The sequence below is a fragment of the Hypomesus transpacificus genome, chromosome 8 (assembly GCF_021917145.1).
Source record: "Hypomesus transpacificus isolate Combined female chromosome 8, fHypTra1, whole genome shotgun sequence".
Taxonomy (NCBI): Eukaryota; Metazoa; Chordata; class Actinopteri; order Osmeriformes; family Osmeridae; genus Hypomesus; species Hypomesus transpacificus.
The window spans coordinates 13,810,629-13,835,605 of NC_061067.1; the positions used below are offsets into that span (position 1 = coordinate 13,810,629).

The 24,977-nt window shown below is 41.4% G+C and overlaps 2 protein-coding genes across 3 annotated transcripts in view; one reads left to right on the plus strand and one right to left on the minus strand.

The window, feature by feature from the left end:
* The window catches only part of slc22a13b (solute carrier family 22 member 13b), a 126,192-nt gene extending 104,023 nt beyond the window's left edge, over positions 1–22,169 (plus strand). Inside the window, exons 5-10 of the mRNA XM_047023464.1 lie at positions 20,069–20,189; positions 20,391–20,485; positions 20,689–20,903; positions 21,149–21,257; positions 21,406–21,615; positions 21,694–22,169. Coding sequence (XP_046879420.1) covers positions 20,069–20,189; positions 20,391–20,485; positions 20,689–20,903; positions 21,149–21,257; positions 21,406–21,615; positions 21,694–21,763 — 820 coding nt within the window. The 3' untranslated portion in view covers positions 21,764–22,169. The remainder of the gene's footprint in view (positions 1–20,068; positions 20,190–20,390; positions 20,486–20,688; positions 20,904–21,148; positions 21,258–21,405; positions 21,616–21,693) is intronic.
* Positions 22,170–22,624: 455 nt separating this feature from the next.
* On the minus strand, positions 22,625–24,541 carry LOC124469924 (putative nuclease HARBI1). 2 transcript variants are annotated; one of them, XM_047023468.1, is made up of 3 exons: positions 23,872–24,541; positions 23,415–23,793; positions 22,625–23,283 (listed from the first exon to the last, which is right to left on the minus strand). In XM_047023468.1, the coding sequence occupies exons 1-2, from the start codon at positions 24,539–24,541 to the stop codon at positions 23,429–23,431; spliced, it is 1,035 nt and encodes a 344-aa protein (XP_046879424.1). In that variant the 3' UTR covers positions 22,625–23,283; positions 23,415–23,428. The 2 variants fall into 2 exon arrangements, with proteins under 2 accessions (XP_046879424.1, XP_046879423.1); XM_047023467.1 differs by having other exon boundaries at positions 22,625–23,302.
* Positions 24,542–24,977: the final 436 nt, after the last annotated feature.

A 24,977-nucleotide genomic window follows, 5' to 3' on the forward strand; every position in this document is an offset into this window, starting at 1 on the left:
GTGGCGCAGTGAGGCAAGCGAGAGCGCGAGACCGGGCGCGGCCATATTTCCACTTCCGTGTCTTCCGGTCTAGCTTTAAACAGTGGCTATTTTTTCCCCTAGGTCCGAGACCTCGGGCACGCTTGCAACTAGCTGTACACGTCATACTTTGCGACAACCAGTCACAAGCATAGATTTATATGGTTCCGAGCGTGTGAGCTAAGGCAGAATCTATGGGCAGAAAGTCCGATAAGAATCAAAGACATGATGCAAACTTAACGGAAATGTATTCCGTCACTGTATAGTATTCCTTCTACTTGTTTTTTAGAAATAGGCTATAGGGCTAAATATAGGGCTATTCTAGATGGAACTCATCATATGTTGCTTTTTTTCTTCGTGATATGAGTATGATTTCCAATGCATTGTATCGGATGAAATAAACTGTTAACATGAACAGCTCCGTCGTTGTTCTCGCCAGGCAAAGAAAGCTTAATAGTTATTTAGGTAACCGAAATCTTCCATACTGCAGACTTACCATAGCTTACTGTCAACTTTATATTCAAACGAAATGCCACGAAATTCACACTGCCTTCAATTTATCATCGGTGTAGAAATGTGGCCTGTGTTTTATATGTTCAACCTAGAAAACCAAACGTCTATTAATGGCAGTGTTTCCCACACATAGACTTATTTGTGGCGGTGCGCCACAGAATCAACACCGGCCGCCACACATTGCGTTTCGTAAAAATCTTTTTTTATCGCTATTTAGGTTAAAACACGCAGCGTATTCGTTCAGCTGCATTTCCTTTCCCCTGCTCTCCCTCCGTCTCTGTCACTCATGCGTCTTTCTCACATATGCACGCAGTCAAAACGTCAGCACACGTTAGCAACAATGCATACATATGCCGTTCTAGTAAGACCGACAGCTATATCAGCGAGCCTTCAGCATTAGTGCCGTAGCTAAAAGTCGAGGAAAGTTGAGGGTACTTTTCGCTAGGTAGCTTACTCACATTTACATTTAGTCATTTAGCAGACGCTCTTATCCAGAGCGACTTACAGTACTCGAAGTTTCCCCTTCGTTCTTTTGGTGAGAAGTCTCAAGAGCTAGCTACTTACTCGGCGTCATGGAGTCGACCAGTTAAATAGTTGTTTAGCACTAGCGTTGCTACATGCATAATGCAGAAATGATATGTTAGTTGTTGTTAATTTTGTGAAGGTGTGAATCATTTTGGATTAATATTTAATGTAACAAATTACTAACAAATTAACTAACGAATGAAGGAATTATTACGACCCCCCCCCCCCCCCGTCTGACAACCCCCACCCCTCCCCGCCACAATTAGATTTCTAATCTGTGGGAAACACTGAATGGTAATAACGTGATCAAACAAGACATGTTAATAATGTAATAAATAAAAGCTCGAGAAGTGTGTCTAAAATATACTTTATTGAACATTTGGCTTTGAAAGGGGCATATTCATAGAACCATATAGGCTACAAGACGTTACCATCAGATGTAGGGGTGAAACATAGTCACTGAGGACCTTCATTGTCCCACAAAAGCAGTCTGGCACGATCAAAAAAAGAATAATGGGTGTGTTTAACAAAAGCTTCTGAAGGCAAGACTAATATTATTTAAATATATATAATTTCCTATTGTGGTTAACAGTTATAGTATTAATCTTCGTCTTTGCTCCAGATAGACATGTCAACAATCTATGCTCGCGCTTAACATAATATCTTTGCCATCATGTCATGAACGTTTTTACGAAAAATCCAATCCGTTTTACAATAACGGGAATAAACTATATTAACAACATTTCATGTATATGTGACAACGATGTGCTAAACTTGCCACAACAAGGCAGGCAACTCAAGCCATTTCTCCCTTTGCTCATTCAATTTAAGTCTATGGCTCATTCAGCTCAATGTAAATCGGCTATCGGCCAATGTGAACTTTGGTGCTCGTGCCCTGTTAGTATCCGCGAGCACATTTGCAGGCAACTTTTATTGACGTAAGCAAATAAATGGGTTGCTAGTTTACCCATTTCGGATTGGTCTCAAATTTATCAAAAATCTGGAAAAATTCTTCTATGAAAAAGCTATTAGTATGAGCCAGGTTCAAGAATCGAACAAAAATTATTGGGGGAGATAGTTTTGTAAATGTTGACTGGAGTTAATAGAATAAAAACGACCGGAAGAGTCGGAAACCTAACCGTAATGCAATACCACCTACATTCACCGGGGCCGTTGCTTCAAGCCGAGGGGCGAGGGGTGGGGGCTTGAACGAAAGACGTGAATCCGAGGCAAAAAGGCCACTTCCCTTGACAGCGGTCAAATATGCCAAGCAACGGTCAAATATGAGAAAATTGTTCACCGCAGAATGTTGGGAAGCCCCATTCAAGTGAATGGAGCATTCTACAGTATTAAGAACAGCCGTGTAATAAGACATAATAAAGTTTAGCCATAGCTGTGGCATTGAAGACAGTTCTGTAGCCTACTACACTGCCAGTGGGCGAGCCGAGTCTGTGACTCTGTGGCTAACGTCAAAACAAGACGCAGTCTCACTCAAATTCCAAGTTTTACACAAATAACAAACTATGCTGACCCGCTGGTTGTCTTCGCAATCGCCATATCTTTAAAACACTGCTGTCCATTTAGATGTAGAATTGACCCTGGTACGAAATTAAGAAAGTACTCACCAGACGCAGATCGACAATTGACTGAGTGTCAACACTGTTGACAACATTGCTTCCGCAATCGTAAATGGAGGCTGACAGGCTCTCATGTAGCAAACAAATCAACGTTTTTACAGCAACCTATATTAAAATCTCACCACCTGGCTGTTTTCACAATAGTCATATCGTCATAAAATGTCCCTCTTTCTGTTTTTCGTGTAAAATTGAACTATAAAATTAGCTAAAAAAAATACTACTATGACGCTTTCTAGCATGGCTGCTGCCTAAAAGACGAGGCGGTCTCACGGTAGGGAGGACAGACCAAACATTTCCTATCAGTTTTGCTCCGTTTTTCTTTCAATTCCGTATGTAACCTAACGTAACTTAAACTTATCCGAAGTCAGATTTCAGTTATCTCTATTAGTTTTCTGACAAATCCCGTTTTTAGGCGTGATTTTAGTTAATTTTTTGAAACGTTCCACCGCTTTAAGCCTTGAGTTTTGTGGCACCGAGAAGCTGTCAAGCTCCCTTTAAGAACGCCATTGTTCTACGTCACAGAGCTCTGCTTCTAGCCAGGGCGGGAAATATGACTTACATTTGTCATTTAGCAGATGCTCTTATCAGATTCTCTGCTCTTATCCAGACTTACATTCTTTGTACATTGCGAGCTAATGCGGTGTCCAGTACTTCGCTATAAATAATTATGTTAAATCGAGACCACAAATATGCAAATGTTTGTCCCGTTTAGCACTACTGCTGTAATGTAAATTTTTGGCCACTTGGGGGTGTATTTAACGTTGAACAGGGTGTTTGTGTGTCCTTGTTGTGACATTGCCCATTATTTTCAAATACCTTGATTTGAACACGTCTGTTTGTTCATGATGGATAAAAAGTATACACTAATCGTATTATAAATAATATACTTTATTTATAGGGATATGAAACTTATGGTCCAAAATTTAGTCATTGCCTGTGAAAAAAACTACAGGTTGATAGCTCTCAGAGGACAATTGGGCACCTCTGCATCCATGGTGAAGGTTCAGGGGAGCAACTTTTATCTATTACTTCTATACTAGCTATGACAGTTTGGCTTAACAGGGAGTCACCCCATTACAGGGCCCCCTGTCTCATATCACCAAACTGTACTACTTACATTTACATTTATTCATTTAGCAGACGCTTTTATCAAAAGCGACTTCCAAGAAAGGTAAGGGGGTTTTCGGCACTCCGCTTCGCGTCGTGCCTAACAACTCCCCTTACCTGTTCTAAAATCAGCGTAAACCACGGCCTCTTGGGGCTTATTGCTTAATTAACTAAAATAGAATACAACAGTTTAAATCAGCTACTACTTCTAATCCTACCTGTATCTACTTTTATAGACATAGTCCGTTTTAATATTGCAAAGCTAAGTCTGTCTGTGTCCGCAGAGGCCCACTTGATCAGACAACCCAATGCTAAAACCAAACAAATACTCCTACTACTTACCCAATGCAGCTATCAGATATTATGGCAGACCATTTGGCTTAACAGGGAGTCACCCCCTACTGGGGCCCCCTGTCTCATATCACAAAATGGTCCATCATGAATATCCTCAAGCTACCACAAAGCCTGAATATTACAAACCAATAGCTAAATGACACACTGCAAAGCTAAGTCTGTCAGTGCCGCACAGGCCCACTTGATCAGACAACCCAATGCTAAAACCAAACAAATGAGTATTTACCCAATACAGTCTGAATATTACATACCAATTGCAAGACTACAAACCTATTTATAAATCCTTTCACAGATGTCCGAGCTGAGGCGAGAACTTCAGCTTTTCTATCTGGATCTAACCCTGACAACCATTCCCAGGACCTATTCTGCTTAAACATGACCATACCCTCTAATGCTATTTTACTTGCCCTGAACTTTGATCTAATCAAATATCCCAAAATCCCTCTCGCATAAAACATTTGTTTTGGGTTCTGATCTGAGGACATGATACTGATCTTCAGACACATCATCATACCGTCCATGTTCCAAGTGGTCCGCTACCAACCTACAGCAAACTTTCACTAAACTAGCAGATACAAGTTCTAGAACTTGTTGAGTCAAAGCATCAAACTCTTCTGATGTTGACTCCAACAACATATCTAAGATGGGTCCTCTGTGGATGTCTACATCCTCAAACAGAGTGACCTCACCCTTCATAAACTGCCTGCTGTCTGCCTGCCACTCTCTAAGCTTTATAACAAGCGTTCTATACCTATCATTTATTGCTAAAACATGTTCAGTAGGCGCCCATATATGGGAAAACTTTCTGGGTCCGTGGTGGGGCCCAGCCGCGATGCCAGCAATAATCATGTTTCTTCCTAAATATTTTAAGAAATGATAACTAATTTTATTTTTAACTGAAATACTCACGATTAGGGCCTACTTAAAAAAAGCTAACTTAAACATTGTATTGTTGGCTTAACCGGTGAAGACCTCACCCTTTGTAACGAGTGGTGCGAACGCAGGGTTGGACCAAGTGTTGATTATTAAACAGAGTCAGGGTACAGGACAGACTACACAACATAACGCTAGACCAAGTTAGCCGGTGACAATGCTAGATAATAGTTGTTGTTGCTTGCTTTCCAGTCAACTTCGAAAGATGCTCCCAGCCAGGCTGCAGAGACCATCGATACATCTATGGCAGAGACGAGCAGCAGTAGCCACGATGTTAGCCAAGAGGAAGCTAGTTTGAGCAAAGCTGACACTGAGAAAGCGCATGTTCTGCATTGCTCATTGCTCTGAGGATATTCTGCACTTTACCTTAACCACTTAACTGTGGCAGGAGGAGAAAGGTCCTTAAGTAAACTCAAAATCATAAAAATGACTTGCGGTCCACAATGAGCCAGGAGAGGCTCAATCACAATACTTGCCATTGTGTGTGAAATGGCTAAACAAATTGACTTCAAATACATTATAAAAGACTTTGCATCCAGAAAGACAAGGAAGATAGCTGTATAACAGGCAAAGATGAAGGCAGGTAAATTGCATTTTATACTAGAAAATGTGGTGTGAGTGTAGCAGATCTCAGTGTGTCAAATTGTTATTTTTATGTGTGTGTTTGTCTGGCGCGGTGCCACACAAGTTATTAAGGCCTCAGTTATATTTATTAAACTTTATGTTTAAGTTTTATGTATAAAGATGTTTATATTTGTTTTTGAATTTGTTTTTCTATTATGTAGCTCCCATTACTGAGTAAGTCTCAGTAATGGGAGTTTACATATGTCTTATGTAGAGAGAGAGAGCACACGTACATGCGTTAATATAAGTAGCCTAAAGACCAATTAGGGGGGAGCCCATTCACTGGACTTTTTCAGGGGCCCAGCCATTTCTATGGGCGGCCCTGCCAGTAGGCCTACAGTATTTGGTCATTTAAATTGGTCATTTTGTCCGGTAAAGTTACATCTTTCCTCTTGTGGGTTTTGCTTTTATCTTTTACCCTAAAACAAACATTTGGAATTGCAAGCTGTCAATATTCTGCTCTAATCTCTCTCTGTTTTGAGCTCTGCATTTACCTGCTCGAACAATTGCAAATTCCCTTTACATCGAACTTCAAGGTAATCTATGTGATTGTCTTTCCTCTTAATTTTTCTATGTATGTTACGTAGGCTACGTTGACCAGACTTTTCTTTCTTTCTCAGCCTGGTATATTTAAAGCCACATATATTTACGTTCCTTAGTTGATTTATCTACTTCTACTATTTGGTACTCTATATTAGTGGCGTTAACAATGCTAACGTGTTCCTGTAAACCAATTACTAAATCATTAGCTTCTCTAACATCAAAAAGGTCATTTTGACTTGTCTCATTGGCATCATGAGACGCTTGGGCGGAGTTTCTACAACTTCACGCCCATATTATGGAGGCAGTAGCTCAAACACCACACCGAGACACGATTCTTTATCACTAACTCTGACTAAATTATCAAATCGTTTCATCAGTTTACTTACAACAGTATGTATTCTGTTCCATATTTTATCATCAAAGTCATGTTCGTGGAGTTTAAAGTTATTTTTAATTATATTAAACGTTACAAGGTGCGCTGGCATTTGAAATACTAATTTGTGACTACGCGTGATAATGTCGATCATGATCCCATTTGTTAAGGTTTCTAATGGTAATTTACCACAAACCCTAAGACTATTTGGATCTAAAATGATACCTAAACTTTTGCAAGTGGCTATGTGTTGCTCCCCCTCACCTATGAATGCAATTTCAATAGTTCTTGTTTTTTTATCTGCCATAGAATTTATTTTCTTGCAAAATTGATTGCCAGAAAGAAAGAATATTCGCGCTTTTTTTTCAAGTTTTGCATTTCCTGACAGACAAAAAGGTTATGATTGGTTCCGATTTGTGCTACGTGACAAGAACATTTGCATATCACTACCATGAATCATTTTGGTAGAAACATTTATTTAAAAGTCACCAAGAGAGTGGGTTTTATATTACCAACCTTGTTTTTTTGTTCAACACACTGTAAAGATACATGTAAAGTGTCAAAAATATGTATCTTTTAAACCAGTAACCATGACCGATACTTGCATCCACATACGGATATATATAATAAGGCTAGTAGCACTCTTATGATGTCAATCAGTTGATGTGAGCATTGGAGGCAGCCTAGCATGAGTCAAGCGCGGGAGTTACAGAGGCTCAAAACGTCTGACGTCACAGGTTTCTGAAAGACTCATTCAGGGAGCCAAAACACAAAATGTATGTCTTTCGATTTTCTTTAAAATTTGACTGATGACGCCTTTATACGTAACCTTGCTTTCCAGTAGGTATCAGGGTGGTGCCGACATGCGGGAAAAAGTTACAAGGGAAAAACCAACCTTTTTCTCAATAGAACGTTTAGATTTCAATGCATTCCTATGGGATTTTCAGCAACATGTCTTCAACTTGATTTTTCTCAAAATGTATATGTTTTAAAATTGACTAAATATACCTTATTTTGAAGAAAACAACCTACTCTTTCATTTAAGATATGTCTCCCGGTGGTGCCGACCTTCTATGAAAGGTAGCCAAAGCAGCAAAAACTATAAACATTATTTTCACACACTTCCTCAATATGTATTGCAACCAACATTTGATAGCATTAAGGGGTAAGTGTCAACATGTTAACTGGCATGTTTGTTTTTAATATCTCGATAGTAGTCGCTAGTTATAGAACTAAGAAAAGGACGTGGACCTTAAAATTCCGGTGCCAGATTTCTCAGTGGCGTTCTTAGCTACATTCAGGCTAACTTAGCATTCGATTTAATGCGTTTGCTACAGGCGTTCCACAGTATCCGTGAGTCACAGGGCGACCTGCACTCGCTCAAATTTGAAAGACTGTCACGACCTAAATCAAAAATGCGAGATTGCAGTTCCACTCGAAATCGTTTTCTTTACAAAGCCAAATGGTTGTGATTTTTTGGGGGTGGTATTTTTCACTCGTAATCCAAGCTCCTATAGGGGTATGCGGAGCGCTCAGCGTTCGAACCGGTTTTACGTCCCAACTGGTTCCCAATTCAACTGGTTCCCCAGCTGTGCGTGCACCTATCAGTCCGCCTGCATCACCAGATTCGTCACAAATTCGCAAACATATTACTGGCGATTTTCAAGTCGGATCTCATATTTGCTGCGGCAAATATGAAAGTAGGCCAATAGCCTACGTGCGCACTACATTAGGCAACCATTTTGTAGAACCCGGAAGAATGTTGGGCATAACCCCTATTTGCGAGCTAGAACGTCTATCTCGTTGTATCCATGCGTCGTTGCTAACGTGTGGTGACGTAGCTAGCACAGATTACCCTTCGTCGACAAAAGGCACTTTGTCCCCACAAAAACGTAGCCTCCTAAACTGTGCAACGGAACGTAAATCCAAATACAAGCAACTCAATCGCTACCAAGACGAAACGTTTGACACCAAGGTTGTCTATGTAGTCCAAATATTGGCAAAGTTTTAGGGGGGCAAAAAGAATAATAATAATATTAATAAATATGTGAGATAACAATGGTTTGTGCTCGCCGAAGGCAGCACACCCCAATTATTTCAATGAGCAACATGAGTGGGCAACTTAGTGCAATGAGAAAACTGCTCTTCCTTTCCCATACAATGTCACTTCTCTATCTTTTACGGCCCTGACGAGAATGTCGGTCTCCTCGCCTGTGAACCACTGGTGTGCGCCTGGCAAATCCGCCGTTGGAATAGCAGAATAGCAATTCGCCATGGAACAAGCGCTGCTCTTAAAGGGAATGCGAGATGATGCTCTGATTGGTTTATTGCACGTTACGCCCAAACCACACCCATTAGTAATGTAGCTACTTCAGACCAACCCTTTTTAGATTTGCGCCAGGCGCAAAGTCATTTATCCCGCCGGCAAAATAACAACCAAGCTTAAGTCACGCCCGCAAAGTTACTTGCGCTTAGCGTTTTGATACTTCAGATCGTCAAAATAGGGGGTTGTATCTTTCACGTCTATTGTCTGAATTTTCTGGAAGGCTTCCCTGGTGTCAAATTTACCTTCCACTGCATTGTCAAACTCTGTATCAAATCAAATCAAATGTATTTGTATAGCCCATTTTACACGCAAGCATGTCACAGAGGGCTTCACATACGCCCATAGAACTGCCCCTCAACCAACCTAAACCCTCAAGGAAGACAAGGAAAAACTCCCAGAAAAACTCCCAACGGAAGAAGAAATTGAAGAAACCTTGGGAGGAGCAATTCAGAGAGGGATCCCCTCCTCCACAGACGGTTGGTAAGAGAGAGGAGCAGAACACAAGCTAAGGGTGCAAGGAGACCGGAGAGGTACAGTGGTGCCAATCCATGCAGAGATTTGTAAGTTAGTAGTAAAACTTGAAATCAGCTCTGGCTTGGATAGGGAGCCAGTGTAAAGAGATAAGAGTAGATGTTATATGATCAAACTTTCATGTTTTAGTCAATAGTCTAGCAGCAGCACTTTGCACCCGCTGTACATTTTTCAGGTAGGTAATTGGGAGGCCAGAGAACAACACATTGCAGTAGTCCAATCGGGACGTAACAAAAGCATGTATTCGTTTTTCAGCATCATCCTTTGAGAGGAATTTTCATATTTTGGCAATATTACGTAGATGGAAAAATGCGGTTCTGGTGATTTGCTTAATATGGTACTCAAATGAAAGGTCTGGGTCTAATGTGACTCCTAGATTTTTTACCAGCTGGCTTTGAGATACTTTGACGTCGTCTAAGTCTAAGGTCAGATTGGATAAATTATTTCTGTATTTTTTTGGGCCGAAAATTTGAACCTCGGTTTTATCCGAATTAAGAAGAAGGAAATTTGCTGTCATCCAAGTTCTCAACCCGGAAACACATTTTTCCATTGCATGTAGAAATTCTCCAGGCTTTATATACATGTATAGCTGAGTATTCTCTGCATAACAGTGAACATTTACCCCAGAGCTTCTAATTATGTTTCCTAAAGGCAACATATAGAGTGAAAATAACAGAGGGCCTAGAACTGAACCCTGTGGTACTCCGTATTTTACAGTGCAGCTCCTGGATGAGCAGCCATATAGTAGTAGTATAGCCAATAGTGGACATATTATGATCTATCAGATAGATACGATCTAAACCACTGAAGTGAAGCACCAGAAATCCCAACATAGTTCTCCATACGTTCCAGGAGAATCTCATGGTCCACAGTGTCAAAAGCTGCACTTAGGTCTAGAAGAACCAGGACAGAGCTAGAGCCCGCGTCAGAGGCTAATAATAGATCATTGACTACCTTGGCTAATGCAGTTTCAGTGCTGTGGTGAAGACCAAAACCAGACTGGAGAGGTTCATAAAGCTGATTTGAGGAGAGGTGCTCAGTAAACTGTTGTGCCACAGCGTTTTCATTTTTTTTTTAGAGAAATGGCAAATTTGAAATTGGACAACAAAAGACAACAAGGTTAGTTTTTTTAAGAAGGGGCTTAATAATAGCTTGTTTTAAATCGTCAGGGACTTGTCCAGTTACAATAAATTAATTAATAATATTAAGCATGGGTGGTCCAATAATAGGGAGAAGTTCCCTACAAAGTTTGGCAGGGAGGAGATCGAGAAGGCAGCTGTACACACCAACTCCAACTCAGGGGAATCAGTTTGTGTCTCATCCTGAACTCTTTGTGACCGGAGACATGTCCTTTCTACATGTCCCACCCCGTTACACTTAGAGCATATAGACCAATTATTTGTTTGTAAACATTCGGGATGTGCGCGCAAAGTGGGTGCAGAAAACCGGGAAAGGATAGCATTTTAAATGGCAAAAGGACCACACAGATAATACAAATAGTTCAATTTAAAAAGACCAAAAAGGTCGAGGAGGACAGCCTTAGGAGAGAAAGCAATTACCCACTGTCGCATCAAAACTTTGATTTGGGTCACGAAAGTCTTGAAATTTGAGTGAGAATGTCGCCCGGTACAGACTGCATAGTTGAGCGGCAACCATGTCTTCACGTCATGTCACAAAGTTCATAATTTTACAGTCAATTTTACATCTAAAAAGTCGAGCAGGGCAGCTTTCAAGAGAGATGCAAATTATTTTTCAGATTCGTTTAAACTGGCAATCTGAGTGAGACTGCGTCCCCGTTACACTGTTTTGACATTAGCCTCACTCAGACTCGCTCACTCTCAGTGTGCACAATGTTGTATTTCACTCCATTATACACCAGAAACGTCAGGGAGGACTGCCTAATGTAGATACGAGCCTGATGAAGATAGCCAGCATCTCGGATTTCTTTAACCAAGCCTGTTTCATTGTCATTTGCCTGAGAAAGCGACCTCCGTTAGCCAGGCTAGTTTTGCCCGATCACTTGGTCAGGTTATTTAAGGGTATCGGGGTCAAGTGACTTTTGTGCATAGACAAGTGAAATGTAAATGTATTTGTCCAAAGGCCAAGAGCCTCAAAAAGTTAATATCAAGCCCTGCAATCAGGGTGCGAATTACGGGGGGGTTTGGGGGTGTCTGACCCCTCTAATTAAGACTTGGACCCCGCCAAAAGAAGTCAAAACAACAGGTCGGGGGGGTCGATACACGCCCTGTAGAAGAAGTTGACCCCCCCCATTGTCATTGTATAATTCGTACTCTGCCTGCAATCCAGTGACCAGAGATATATGATGACCTGATCAACACTCCAAGTGTAATAGACCGCGGAGAGGTTCATCTTTTGCAACCGACATGCGCAGTTTAGCCTGCATGACAGTTGTGTGACGTATGGTGATAATTGGTCTATAGGTTTTCCATCTGGTGTGAATCTGGGTTGGGGTCTAACTCGTTGTCTAAGCTCTGGGACTGTCCGACATATACTGCCTGTGGTCAAATCTTTCAAAGCCCTAGAAAACTCTGCCAGTGTTTTAGTTAGCTCCGTGATCTGTTTATCTTGGCGGCCAACAGCTCTATGAACTTGATCTAAAATGGTGTGTTCCTCCCTCTCCATTGTGACCACAGAGCACAGGGCTTCACTGACATCTGACTGAACCTCTTGGCAACTCTGGTGTAAGACCTCCTCCACTTGCCACAGGAGTGCTTCATCCCGAATATCTAGAATACTGGACTCTGGCCAATCTCTAACCATCCTGCGGAGATTCCGCCTAAGAGCTGCATTCCCCAAACACTCAATGAACTGGTCTCATCAACATTCTACTCTCTAGCCAAACTCGTACAGTTTCATAATCTCTGTTTTATAAGACAATCTGTGGCCGAATCCCAATACTCCCCCCTACCCCTTCCCCTTGCGCGTTCCCGTGAGAGCTAGTGGTGTCCCAATACTCTTTTGGAGCTAGGGGAAGGGCTAAGACTAAGGGGTACACACCCCTTAAAACCAAGTAAGATCGGGAGCTTACTTGAAACCTAGAGCTATGTGAAAACTGCGCGACCGGCAACAATGGCGACCAAATCATCCAGAGAGTCCGATAAATGTAATATTTTCGGCTTAATTAATTGATAAAAAAATTATGACAGTCTTGTTTTGTGTTATATACAGCCATGAACATATATATTTGCAACCATTTTCCTAATTGAAACGTTTCTAAAAATCGCTAGTTTGGTACGCTAATGTTACAGTTCTGAATTGCACAACAGTCCCGCATTTCTATGACTAGCATGTCTACAGTTCTAAGTAAACTCCATTAGCAGCGAATTTCGTTTAATATCAGTGCATAACACTACTTGCTTTGGAGATATCGATACGTGCTAGATGACGTACCTGTAACCAAGTGGCGTCCCATTTCCTAGGGCTATGTAGCCCTTACCCCTTACTTTCGAGGGCCAAGGGCTAGGGGTAAATTAAGAGGAAGGGGTAAGGGGGAGTATTGGGATTCGGCCTATAACTTGTAACATGCCTCTGTATTTATTTTTAACATCTTATTGATACATTATGTATTCTCTCCCGTTTTAACTTCCCATATATTCAATAAGGAAGGAGGAAAACATCTCCGGTGGATTGCTTGTGAGAAGAGTTTAGCTGCCGGTCAAATTATACTCGGCACAATACAAGGAGGACAGATCAGAGGGGTTGACAAAGTGTGACGACTGAATTCCTCCACAGAAACCATGGGCTTTGACCAGTTACTATTCACTTTGACTTGATGGGTGTGATCTATGAAGAATGAATGGCACCATGCAATGGTGAAGGGCTATAACCCAGGGTTGATTGTAACTGGTGTTGGAAAACACATGTAGTAGGGCAGAATGGAGGAACTGGGCAAAGGGTGCTGGTGTGGAAAGTCCCCAAAAACTGTACAGAATGGGCAATAAAAATATTAGATGGCATTGTATCAAGGCCCAAATGGAGAAACCATAGGATATTTACAATTGTAGTAGGCCAATAGATTTTAGTTTTAAAAGTTCAGGGGTGTAATTTGTTGGATATCAAGCCCCCACCACCCACACCAGAGACAGTTGGTGACAGATAGGTGCAGATCATAAGTTAAACGTGCGTTACGAGTAGGGTCAAAAATAAAGAGACTTAATGTGTAAATGGATGTTGAAACTCAGTGCTCTGAGATGGTGCATGTCAGTTTAGGCAGAGGTAGCCCAAATTCTGATTTGATTGAAACTCTTTTATACATTTATAGTTGGATTTAACATTTAACAAACATTGAATTCATTTAGCAAGTTCTTTAACTCAAACAACCATAACACAGTACATATGGTGTACAAAACTGCAGTCAGATTTGGCGAAATTGCTAGCTTGGTGTGGCGTCACAAGAAGAGCCGACTAGGGCAGGCAAGAGTGAGGCATTGCAACAGGGCGGGAAGGACAACGTAAACAACACAGGAAGATGGCACTTTATTTCCATGAGCAGACTACAACAAATAAACTCAGGCAGGTGCCTCCTCCAACCTTTCACAGTCCAACAAAAATCCACAAAAGTTAAACAAAAACTATTTTCCCCTTCAACGCCGTCCTTCACAGAGCTTGGGATACAACTGCTGCTCTTTGGTCCAAGCTAACCAGCCATGTGCTCTCTGTCTCTCTGTTTTTCCTCTCCCTGCTCTTTTCCCTATCCCCTTTTCTAGTCCTAACTTAATTAGGTGCAGGGGCGGTTTTAGGCACGGGCAGACCGGGCAGCCGGTCTTTTTTCATGTCACTTGGGGGGCGCACAAGCATAAAAAAAAAGAAATATCTTCTCGTTTTTCTCTTATCGATCATTTCAGTTAGTGGGGAAATGGCATATTGGCGCCCCCTTCAGGCAGCTGCAGGCACCCCTGCTTGACGTGCAGCAGTTTCGTTTTTGTCTGTCGCAGCCAGGTTGTAGCGGTGCTCGTTCTGGGGGCACTGTCGGGGGGCGGCCGACGGGGTAGGCACACGATTTCTTCCTCCGGGGGGGGGGGGGGGGGGGGGGGGGGGGGGGGGGGGGGGGTGCAAGTGATAAACTCGCCCTGGGCGCACAATGTGCCAGAACCGCCACTGATTAGGTGGCTTACACACCTAATCAGCCTACACCTGTCCAATTGGTATGGGATTCTGGGAGATGTAATGTGGGCCGCTGCCACCAGGTTGGGGTGTTGCCACCTCAGGAATGTATCATCCCTCACTAACTGTCCCCTGGTGATGTCACATTGGATATACATTGTCAGCTAGATAATCATATAGTAGTGTCAGTGCCATTGGGTACCTAGCATGCAGTGTGGCATGCCAAAAAAGGGACAGAGTTGTGGAAAATATTTAGGTTAGAAAAGCGGTGCGAAGGATTTCAGTTGTTGTGTTTGTTCAGTTAAATGTGTGCAATGTTACTAGGTGCGTTTGACTTCATGCAGCGCCGGCGTCGCCGGCAGCCGCCTATTGTTTGTTAGTTAAGATAATCCTGTTGGTCCCCCTGATTGTGCATGTTGTGTAGTTCAGTGGTTCTCAAAGTGGGGTCCCCGGACACCTAGGGATCCGTGAACCATAGCCAGGGGGTCTGCGAAATAATTTTCCATAAATTATTAAATCATAAAATATGTTGCACTTGTTGGTTAGTTTTTAACTGATTTAACTACTTGTACTCACTGTAAATTATATTATTGTTGCTTGCTTTCCTACAGGTACACTCTCGCACTTTTGAGGTTCATGTTGTTTAATTTGTAATTTGTTTAACTACATGCTCTTATGTTTCTTCCTATTGGTACTTATTTGCTTTTCACAATAAATGCTTCATGTTTTGGTGTTGTTGTTTATGATCATTGACCTATGCACTTTTGTAAAGTTCTCTCTAGGACGTCGCTTTGGATAAAAGCGTCTGCTAAATTAATAAATTTAATGTAAATGTAAAACAAGAATATTGTGTCTGTTTAAGAGCACAAAGGGTATGCTGACTGGGTGTTATGATTATTGGGGGGTTCTTGGAAAATGTTCTCCCCTGTAAGGGGTTCCTGGGCCCAAAAAATTTGAGGACCCCTGGTGTAGTTTAATGGTTCCAGAGAGTCTAACCATAGACTTGTATGTCGAGACTGCTGTACTTTCACTAGTTACACTCGCAAGTAGCTGAACATGTACTTTGTCCTAGCCCAGTTGTCCTCATGGCTCTTGTCAATTGTGCAATGACTGAGATTTTTTCTTCAGGCATTTTAGGCTGGTTTTGGGCATTCGTTGAGATAGAAGTGTTTGCAGGACCTGGCAACCCCAGTGTTTCCCACACATAGACTAACACCGGCCGCCACATATTGCGTTTTGTTATTATTATAATTTTTTTAATGCTATTCAAAACACGCAGCGTATTCGTTCAGCTGCATTTCCTTTCCCGGCTCTCCGTCTTTCTGTCACTCACGCGTCTCTCTCACATACACACACACAGTCACAACGTCAGCACTCGTCAACGGCGCATAGATACGCCGTTCTAGTAAGACAGCGATAAAAAGTTATAATTTATAAAAGTTGTATTTTGATCGATATTGTGAGACTGCTTTGGACACTGTAAAAGTGAATGGATGAATTAATTTATTTCAGACAAAAAAGGTGAGGTAAACCGTAGTTATAGATAGAACAATCCCAACATATACATATGCACCAGAAATAGATCAACATCGTATTACACATTCATATACACATTTGAACATAAATAGAAACTAATAATATAAACAAGACCTATGCACTTTTGCAAAACTCTCTTGGAAGTCGGTTTGGGTAAAAGCGTTTGCTATATCCATAAATGTAATGTAAATGCAATATAGAATATGTAGTGCAGCACAATTTAGAAAATGTTTAGCTTTGCTGAGAACAGCAATACTTCTGGATATTTTAGACTGAATGTATTTAATATGCGGTTTCCAGCAAATATTATGGTCTATCATCACTCCCAAAAACGTAATTACATTAACTCTCTCCACCGACACATCATCTATCAGGATTTGCAAATTTGTTTTGCTTTTGCAGTTTCCAAACAACATAAACTTAGTCTTATCCGAGTTTAATGATAATTTATTAATATCAAATCATATCTTAAGTTGAATAACTCTAAGTTGATTTCAGCCAAAAGCTGCTGCAAATCATCACCTGTACAACAAATATTTGTATAATCTGCAAACAAAACAAACTTTTAGACTTTAAAAACTTTATTTTAGTATCCTTACGGATGTCATTAATATAAAGAATAAACTGTTTTTGTCCCAATACTGACCCCTGGGGGACACCAGAAAACAAGGTCCAAGCAAGATGACTGGCAGTTTATTTGCACAAATTGTTGCCTGTTGCTTAGTTAGCTTTTTATCCAGTGCAAGACTACTCCCCTGATACCATAGCGCTCCAATTTCTTGATTAATATTTCATGATTTATTGTGTCAAATGATTTTTTGAGATCAATATATACACCAACTGCAGATTTATTTTTGTCTAAGGAGCTGGTGACTTCTATTAATTCAAGGACTGCCATTGCTGTGGATCTTTGTGATCTAAATCCATATTGACTTTCAGAAAGGAGTTTACGTTTATTAATAAATGTATCCAATATACCCACAATTTCTTTTCTCCAAAATGTTGTAAAATTGTGGAAGTAGAGAAACAAGCCTATAATTTGTGAAATGGTGTCTGTCCCCAGATTTATAAAGTGGAATGACTTTAGCAATTTTCATCTTTTCTGGAAATGTACCCACTTGAAATGACAGATTACAGATGTAAATCAGAGGCTGATTAATTTCCTCAATTGCTTTCTTAATTATTGTCATGTCAATGCCATCACAGTCAGTTGAACTTTTATTTTACATTTACCGACAATATCCAAAATCCCTCTTTCTCCCACTGCAGTGAGAAACATTGAAAGTCCTTTCCACGTTAGTGAGTTGATCCCTTTCCGGTTACAAGTATTAACATAACTGCCAGTAAATTAGAGCTTAGTATTTGTAGTCCAAGGGTTTTGTAGTTTTAGGCCGAATCCCAATACTCCCCCTTCCCCTTTAGCCTGACGTTGTCATACTCATAATTCTAGTCAGAATATGAGTCTGAAAACTCTCCGTTGGGCTGTGACTACGGTGCGGGTTTCAACCGAACTCGTAAAACAAATGCCTCTTCGCTCAATTGGATAGACCTACAACCAATCAGAGCGACGTAATATGTTGTTAGTTGAAAACGAATTCAACCCAAGCGCTCTTTCGTGACGTTGTTGATTACTTTACTGTTGATCATCTGTCCATCATCGTATAAAGCCCGCCCTGGCAATTTCATTGGTTCGCCCAGATTCTGGTTCTGTAGTTGTTCCCCAATACGAAACCCTCCAGACCCAACTTCCCGACCAAATTTTTTTGTGGGGGGGGGGGGGGAAGTTGGGCTGGCAGCCAGGCTACTTCCCCTTACCCCTTCCGCTTAGTTTTGTGCGTTCCCGTGAGAGCTAGTGGTGTCCCAATACTCTTTTGGAGCTAGGGGTAGGGCTAAGACGAAGGGGTGTACGCCCCTTAAAACCAAGTAATATCGGGAGCTTACTTAAAACCTAGGGCTATGTGAATAAATCAAATTAAATGTATTTGTATAGCCCCTTTTACACGCAAGCATGTCACAGAGGGCTTCACATACGCCCATAGAACTGCCCCTCAACCAACCTAAACCCTCACAGAAGACAAGGAAAAACTCCCAGAAAAACTCCCAACGGGAGAAAAAATGGAAGAAACCTTGGGAGGAGCAATTCAGAGAGGGATCCCCTCCTCCAGAGACGGTTGGTAAGAGAGAGGAGCAGAACACAAGCTAAACATAGTCAAACAGGGTCAATGGGTTTTGAAACACCAAAATCCATTGTTCGGCTTTATAGACGTTGGAATGGAATACCGCGCGACAGGCAACAATGGCGGCCAGATCATCCAGAGAGTCAGATAAATGTAATATTTTCGGCTTAATTAATTGATAAAAAAATGATGAGTCTTGTTTTGTGGTATACACAGTCCTGTACATATATATTTGCAACCATTTTCCTAATTGAAACGTTTCTAAAAATCGCTAGTTTGGTACGCTAATGTTACAGTGCTGATTTGCACAACAGTCCCGCATTTCTCTGACCAGCATGTCTGCAGTTTTAAGTTAACTCCATTAGCAGCGAATTTCGTTTGATATCAGTGCGTAACACTACTTGCTTTGGAGATATCGATACGTGCTAGATGACGTACTCGTAACCAAGTGCCGTCCCATTTCTTAGGGATATGTAGCCCTTACCCCTCAGTTTTGAGGGTCAAGGACTAAGGGTAAATTAAGGGCTAAGGGGGAATATTGAGATTCGGCCAAATAAATCTTGTTGACTGCTGGGGGGTGAAACTTGTTTTTACATTCCCTTTGTCACAACTTAACTCTGATCCTCTACTATGTAATTATTATATTTTTTAGAAGGAACCCGCATCGCTGCTTGCAGCTATATCATTTATTTGTTTTGTTTTAACTAGTGGTGGGCATAGATTAAAAAATAAAATCTAGATTAATTTCACTGTAATCTTAGATCAAAATGGCTCATTTGAATTACGCCGAAGGCATTCAGAATATGTGTGCTACCCAAATAATGACTAAAAGTACGTTTTGAGAACGGGTTTCTCAAGCCAAGTGGCGCATTAGAGCTGGGGCTCATCTCCCGTTTCCAAAATGCATCACAAACTACTTGATAAAGGTGTTCTACTATGATAGTAGGTGATGAAAACAAATTATGTTAAATAAAATGTACTTGTGTTTACTAACTGTTTATTCAGTTTGGCTGATATAACTGTGCTGACGGGCTTGCCACGGTTGCCCTCAAACATAGTAGTTTGACAACGACTCTTCCCCATTGCGCTACATCAGTGCTTGGCCTGGCATCTTCCGCATTAGCTAAGGGATGCTTTGCGTTTAGGTGGTATTTGAGACTGGAAGAACTCCTACAGTAAACTAATTCCTCATTGCATAAGGTGCAAACAACCTTAGTCTTGACAAGGTTTCTATTGGGAAGCTTCTTAAAAATACATTTTCCCTTAAGCAAACCCGGCGGATTCATATCTGCAACTGTAAGCACGTCACGTTTGATGTGGCAATTTCATACACACAGGTTCGAAGACTCGTTCTCGCCCCCTACAGTGCAATTCGGCTAGGTATAGATCCGCGCTAAAATATCAAGGTGAAAGTCATCATAGCTTGTGTAGTATAGACCCAGCTCCCAACCCAACTTTGAGAATAGATTAACGGCGATATTTTTTTTTATTGCCCGATAAGAGTCGCACGTTAACGCAGCACGTTAACGCAGCACATTAACGCCGATAACGGCCCACCACTAGTTTTAACTTATACCCTCAAAATATTTAGTTTTTAACATGTTCTGATTCTCAAAGTTGGAATAGGGCTTGGTGTGACACAGGGCAATAGAAGCCATAAAACTGTAAACAGACAACCAAAGTACAGAAGAGCAGTCCAGGGAACAGAAGTTCATGGCGTATATATACATTTGTGTGTGTGTGTTAGGATTCTTCCAGAGTCGGCTCGCTGGCTTGTGACCCAGGGCAGGCAGGAGGAAGCTCGGCAGGTGGTCTGTGAGGCCGCCAGAATGAATGGGAGATCCATCCCTGAGGCTTTGCTAGACAAGGTGACTGACTGCAAAACCCACTGTGTATGGTTTATACCGTGTATATGTTGTCTACAGTTCTCATTGTAAGTGGAAAAGAAAAATGTCATAGCCATTTACTCACTCATGTTCAAGTCATGCATGGCAATGGTCTGAAATGTGTACAATAATGCATTATATCAAAGAAGCAGAAATCTTGGTATTACACACCTCTTTCTGTAGTTGGAGTCTGAGGGTGCATCCAAATCAGGCAGTATGTTGGACCTCTTCAGGATCCCCTACTTGAGAAAGCGTGCTCTCACTTTGAGCTATGTTTGGTCAGTATGAAAATAGGCCAGCTTGATTGAATTGACTGATTAATCAAATTCAATGTAAACAATATGAATTACTACAACCCCAAAACCTACTTAACCCTCTGTCCAAATAGTGTTGCTCATTATAATTTACCTTTCTTCCTATTCATATAACTTTCTGTATTTACAATGCCATTGTAAAAACCTCTCTTGTATGTCTTTGACAGGTTTGTGACCAGTTTGGTATACTATGGAGTGAGTCTAAACGTGGGTAACTTTGGCTTGGATATTTACCTCACACAACTCATCTTTGGCGTTGCTGAAATTCCTGCTCGAATGGGTAGCCTGCCCCTCATTGAGCACTTTGGGAGGAGAATCTGCCAAGCAATTGCCCTGTTCTTTGGAGGCACAGCTTGTCTAGTGATTCTAGTAATTCCAGCAGGTAATGTGTCCAAAGATGCTGGAAAACATACCCACTTTTTACAATGCTTTGGTTACTTTGTGATATACAATAAGCAAAAACAAAGAATATTTTTTTCCCAGTTTTACATCCAAGTATTTTTTAAACACTTAATAAAACTAACATTAAACAAGATCCAAATATGTTTGTTTCAAGTACAGTAAATTATCTGTCCAGTTGTACCTAAATTAAATCTATATTTGTATGTCTCATGTTCTCTTGCTCAGACTTTCCAATTGTTGTGACCATTATTGCTGTGTTGGGAAAGTTCGCTCTTGCATCTTCCTTTACCATTGTGTATGTTTACACTGCTGAACTGTATCCCACTGTAGTCAGGTAAAGTTTATACTACAAATCATATCAACATGAAACTATCCATATCTCTTTTTTATTAACATCTGTGCTTAATGTGTCAACAATAACATTTTTAAAGATGACATGAATGTAGCATTAGCATGAAACTAACTTTTGTTTATCCTTGCAGGCAGAATGGAGTAGGTTTAAATTCCATGTGTGCTCGTGTAGCTGGTATCCTGGCTCCTCTTATCAGACTGCTGGAGGTCTACCACTGTGCCATTCCCATGCTCATCTATGGAATTCTTCCCTTTGTTGGTGGTGGACTTTGTTTCCTGCTGCCTGAGACCCTTGACTCCGAGTTGCAGGATCTTGTAGAATCACAGAAAGATAAGGACATGTAAGTAATTCCCTCACTATTGACTAATTGGCAGCTATGTATTTACATAATAACTGTTTTATGATTTTTATTTTTTAGAAAGACAAGTAGTTCAGAAAATGGACCAATAATGGATAAAGAAATGGTGATGAAAAGCACAAAATTGTAACCCACAATCAATTCATTTCTACTGAAAATACAAGATGTTATATAGTTATATTTTTCAGAAATGTCTATTTAATTTGTTTTGATTTATCATATTTAACTACCAAACATGTGATAGCCTATGTCTGATCTCACTTTAATACAACTGTTTTTACTTCAATAAATTAATCTTCTATAAAATGTGCAGACATCTTACCTAAGGTTATGTAATATGGGCGCTGTGGGCCGGCTGTCACCTATGTAGCTCTCAATGAGCTATTTTCCTCTGGGCCTCTTTGGATTTGGTTGTGTGGAGTGGTGTGAAAAACTTCATCCAGATGGCAATCTATAAATCAAATACTGACAATAAAATACAAATAAATCCATTATCTGTGGCCATCTCAGAACTGTAATAAATACGACCAATCATTGTGTTTGCACCAAATACAATGATTGTACTGCATTCCCACTGAATGCAATGATTGGATGGGCTACTTGCCTGTGTTGTTTCAACACCTTTTGTCCATACATATCCTTAATTTTAGGATACTAAAATTTACTAATATTGCGACCGCAGCTTAATCTGCGCCTTTGCCCAACCGCAAATAGCGCACCGTGTATTTCCGCATTTTGCGTGGTATTTACCAAACCTGGGGCCTCATTTATAAAGCTTTGCGTGGGATTCACGTGGAAGCTGGCATACGGAAGAAATGTAGGATGTACGTGCGAACAAAAATATTCGGATTTATAAAACACGCACTCACGTCCTACGCCTGTTTCCCTTTATAAATCACAATCAACTCTAAATCTGGCGCAGCTTTGGCGGCTGTGTGGCACGCCCATATTGCCTATAAATAGTCAATGAAACGCCCCTAATTAATATTAATTCTGGGCCAGCAGAGAAAGAAACATGGCAAGCGCAGGAAAAAAAACAAAAAAAAGAAATTTCTTAGACTGCGAGATCGAAGTTTTGGTTGGGGAGGTGGAGAAAAGAAAAAAGATTTTGTTTGGAGGGCACAGTATGGGAGTCACTAATGCCAAAAAAACTTTGGAGTGGCAAACTCTTGCTGAGGCAGTGAATGCCACTGCATCAGAAGATCGGACTGTGGCCGAACTGAAAAAAAAATGGTCAGACATTAAAGTCGAGGCCAAAAAGCGCCTGGCGCACCATCGCCAGAGCGTGTCTGCCACGGGCGGGGGAAAGGGGACGCCGGAACTGACCCCTCTTGATGAGAGGCTGGCAGGCATCATCGGCGAGTCCCTCTTGAGTGGAGTGGTGACAGAGGCGGAGGGGGACACCGACGTGCCAGCAGATGAAATGGGTATGTAGGCTTATTTGCAATTGCTTTTATGGAATGAGTAAAATAAATGCATTCAAGTCACTCGTGTATGTACAAAACACTTTATTTACACAAATCCCTTTTTTTTTTAGTTGCTGCATGTTCCAGTGGAGAGGGTGTTGCAGCTGAACCTCCACGTGCCTCTCCGTCTCCGTCTCCGTCTCCATCTCCATCCAGCAGCGGGCGTGTCCTCACCGACGCAGTCCTTGCCATGCAGAGGGAAACTATTCAGTGCATCAGGGAAGTGGCAGGAGAGTTAAAGGCCATCAAGACAGTGTTGTCCGAAATAAGCACAAAAATGAAATAATTTGTTAATAAACAATTGTATTTCCATACCTTGTTTGGTGTTTTCACAACCGCCGCATCACAGCCAAACGCTGGCGCACAGCCGCACCGTTTGGCTGAAATGCCTGGGGCTGGGGGTCGGGTCGAACACATGCAGCTTCCGCTCCAGGGGGTAGAGGCACATTTTGCAGTTGTGCCATATTATGTAGCACAGCACATGCACGTATCATCTGGCACACCTTCTCCGGTCTATATAAAAGCATCCCTCCAGTGCGGTCTAGGCACCGCCATCTGCCTTTAAACAGGCCTATGGTGCGCTCCACCACAGACCGTGTCTGGGTATGGCTGATGTAATACTGCCTTTCCTCCGCGCTCTGGGGGTTGGCGAAAGGCGTGAGCAGCCACTGCTTCAGTGGATACCCACTGTCCCCTGCAAGGATAGTGAAATAATTAGATACTGAAGTACAGAGAAAATGCCTTTTAAGATGTTCACATCAATCAAACTTACCCAGAATCCAGCCATCACGCACAGCCCCAGCCTCAAGTCTCCGACCAACACTGCTTTGTCTCAGAATGAATGAGTCATGGGTTGACCCAGGCCACCGAGCTACAACATTTACGAGTAACATGTCCGCATCACAAATGACTTGGACATTTATTGAATGAAAATGCTTTCGATTAACGAAAGCATTTTCATTCATACTCGGCGCCCTTATAGCAACATGAGTGCAGTCAATGGCACCGATTACATTTGGGAAACCGGACATTGCTGCAAATTGCGCTTTTTTGTTTGCCTGTTCAGCCACCGTGTAAGGAAACTTGATGTAAAGATGTGTCAAACTTACAATTCCTCCTAACACGTCTGGCATAACACGGCTGAGGGTTGGCTGAGATATCCCCGACCTGTCAGCCAACTCCCTCTGAAAAGTGCCGGTTGCCAGAAAACGCAGTGTGGTCAGAACTTGAAGTGGGACTGGCACGGCGTTATTGCGCCGGGTGTTCCTCGCCAAAGCTGGGCCCAACACCGCGCACAGCTCGAGCACGACAGCGCGCGGCAGTCTGAATCTGCTTATCAGCCACTCGTCCCCATTAGCCAGCAAGTCTGTGTGCTCTCTAAAAATTCTCTCCCTCCTTATTCTCTGTTGAGCAACGTCTTCAAAAAAAGCCAATTCAGCCATTTTGCGTCATTACGCATTGTGCTGGCATGCCTTTTTATACCCATCCATTTGATTGAACCTAACATGCTACAGGTGTGGGAGTTCATCTAATTTGTAAATTATGGAAACAACAAATGGTGTTGCACAACAAGCATGTATAATCATAATTCAACTCCCTGATTTGAACACGATTTAAGCTACAAAAAACAGACATTTAAAACAAACGATAAGCGCTATGTGCTCCTATTGCCAGACGGAAGCCTCGAGAAAAAGCATCCGTGTAAACTTGTCCTTATCGCCTTATTATTTATGAGAATAAATTCCATAACATGCACATTTTGTTTAATAATTACAGAACATGGTTTTATTTGCAAATATATATTTATATGAATTTATGATAGACTACTAGTTTTCTTTATTTTCCCCCCGCACTGCATAGAGAATCTATGAAACAGGT

Excerpts from the sequence above, each read along its gene's own strand:
- LOC124469924 (XM_047023468.1), bottom strand. The coding sequence starts at position 24,541 with ATGGCTGAATTGGCTTTTTTTGAAGACGTTGCTCAACAGAGAATAAGG. Across the intron at positions 23,794-23,871 it reads GCGTGATGGCTGGATTCTGG|GGGACAGTGGGTATCCACTG; the intron begins GTAAGTTTGATT and ends CTATCCTTGCAG.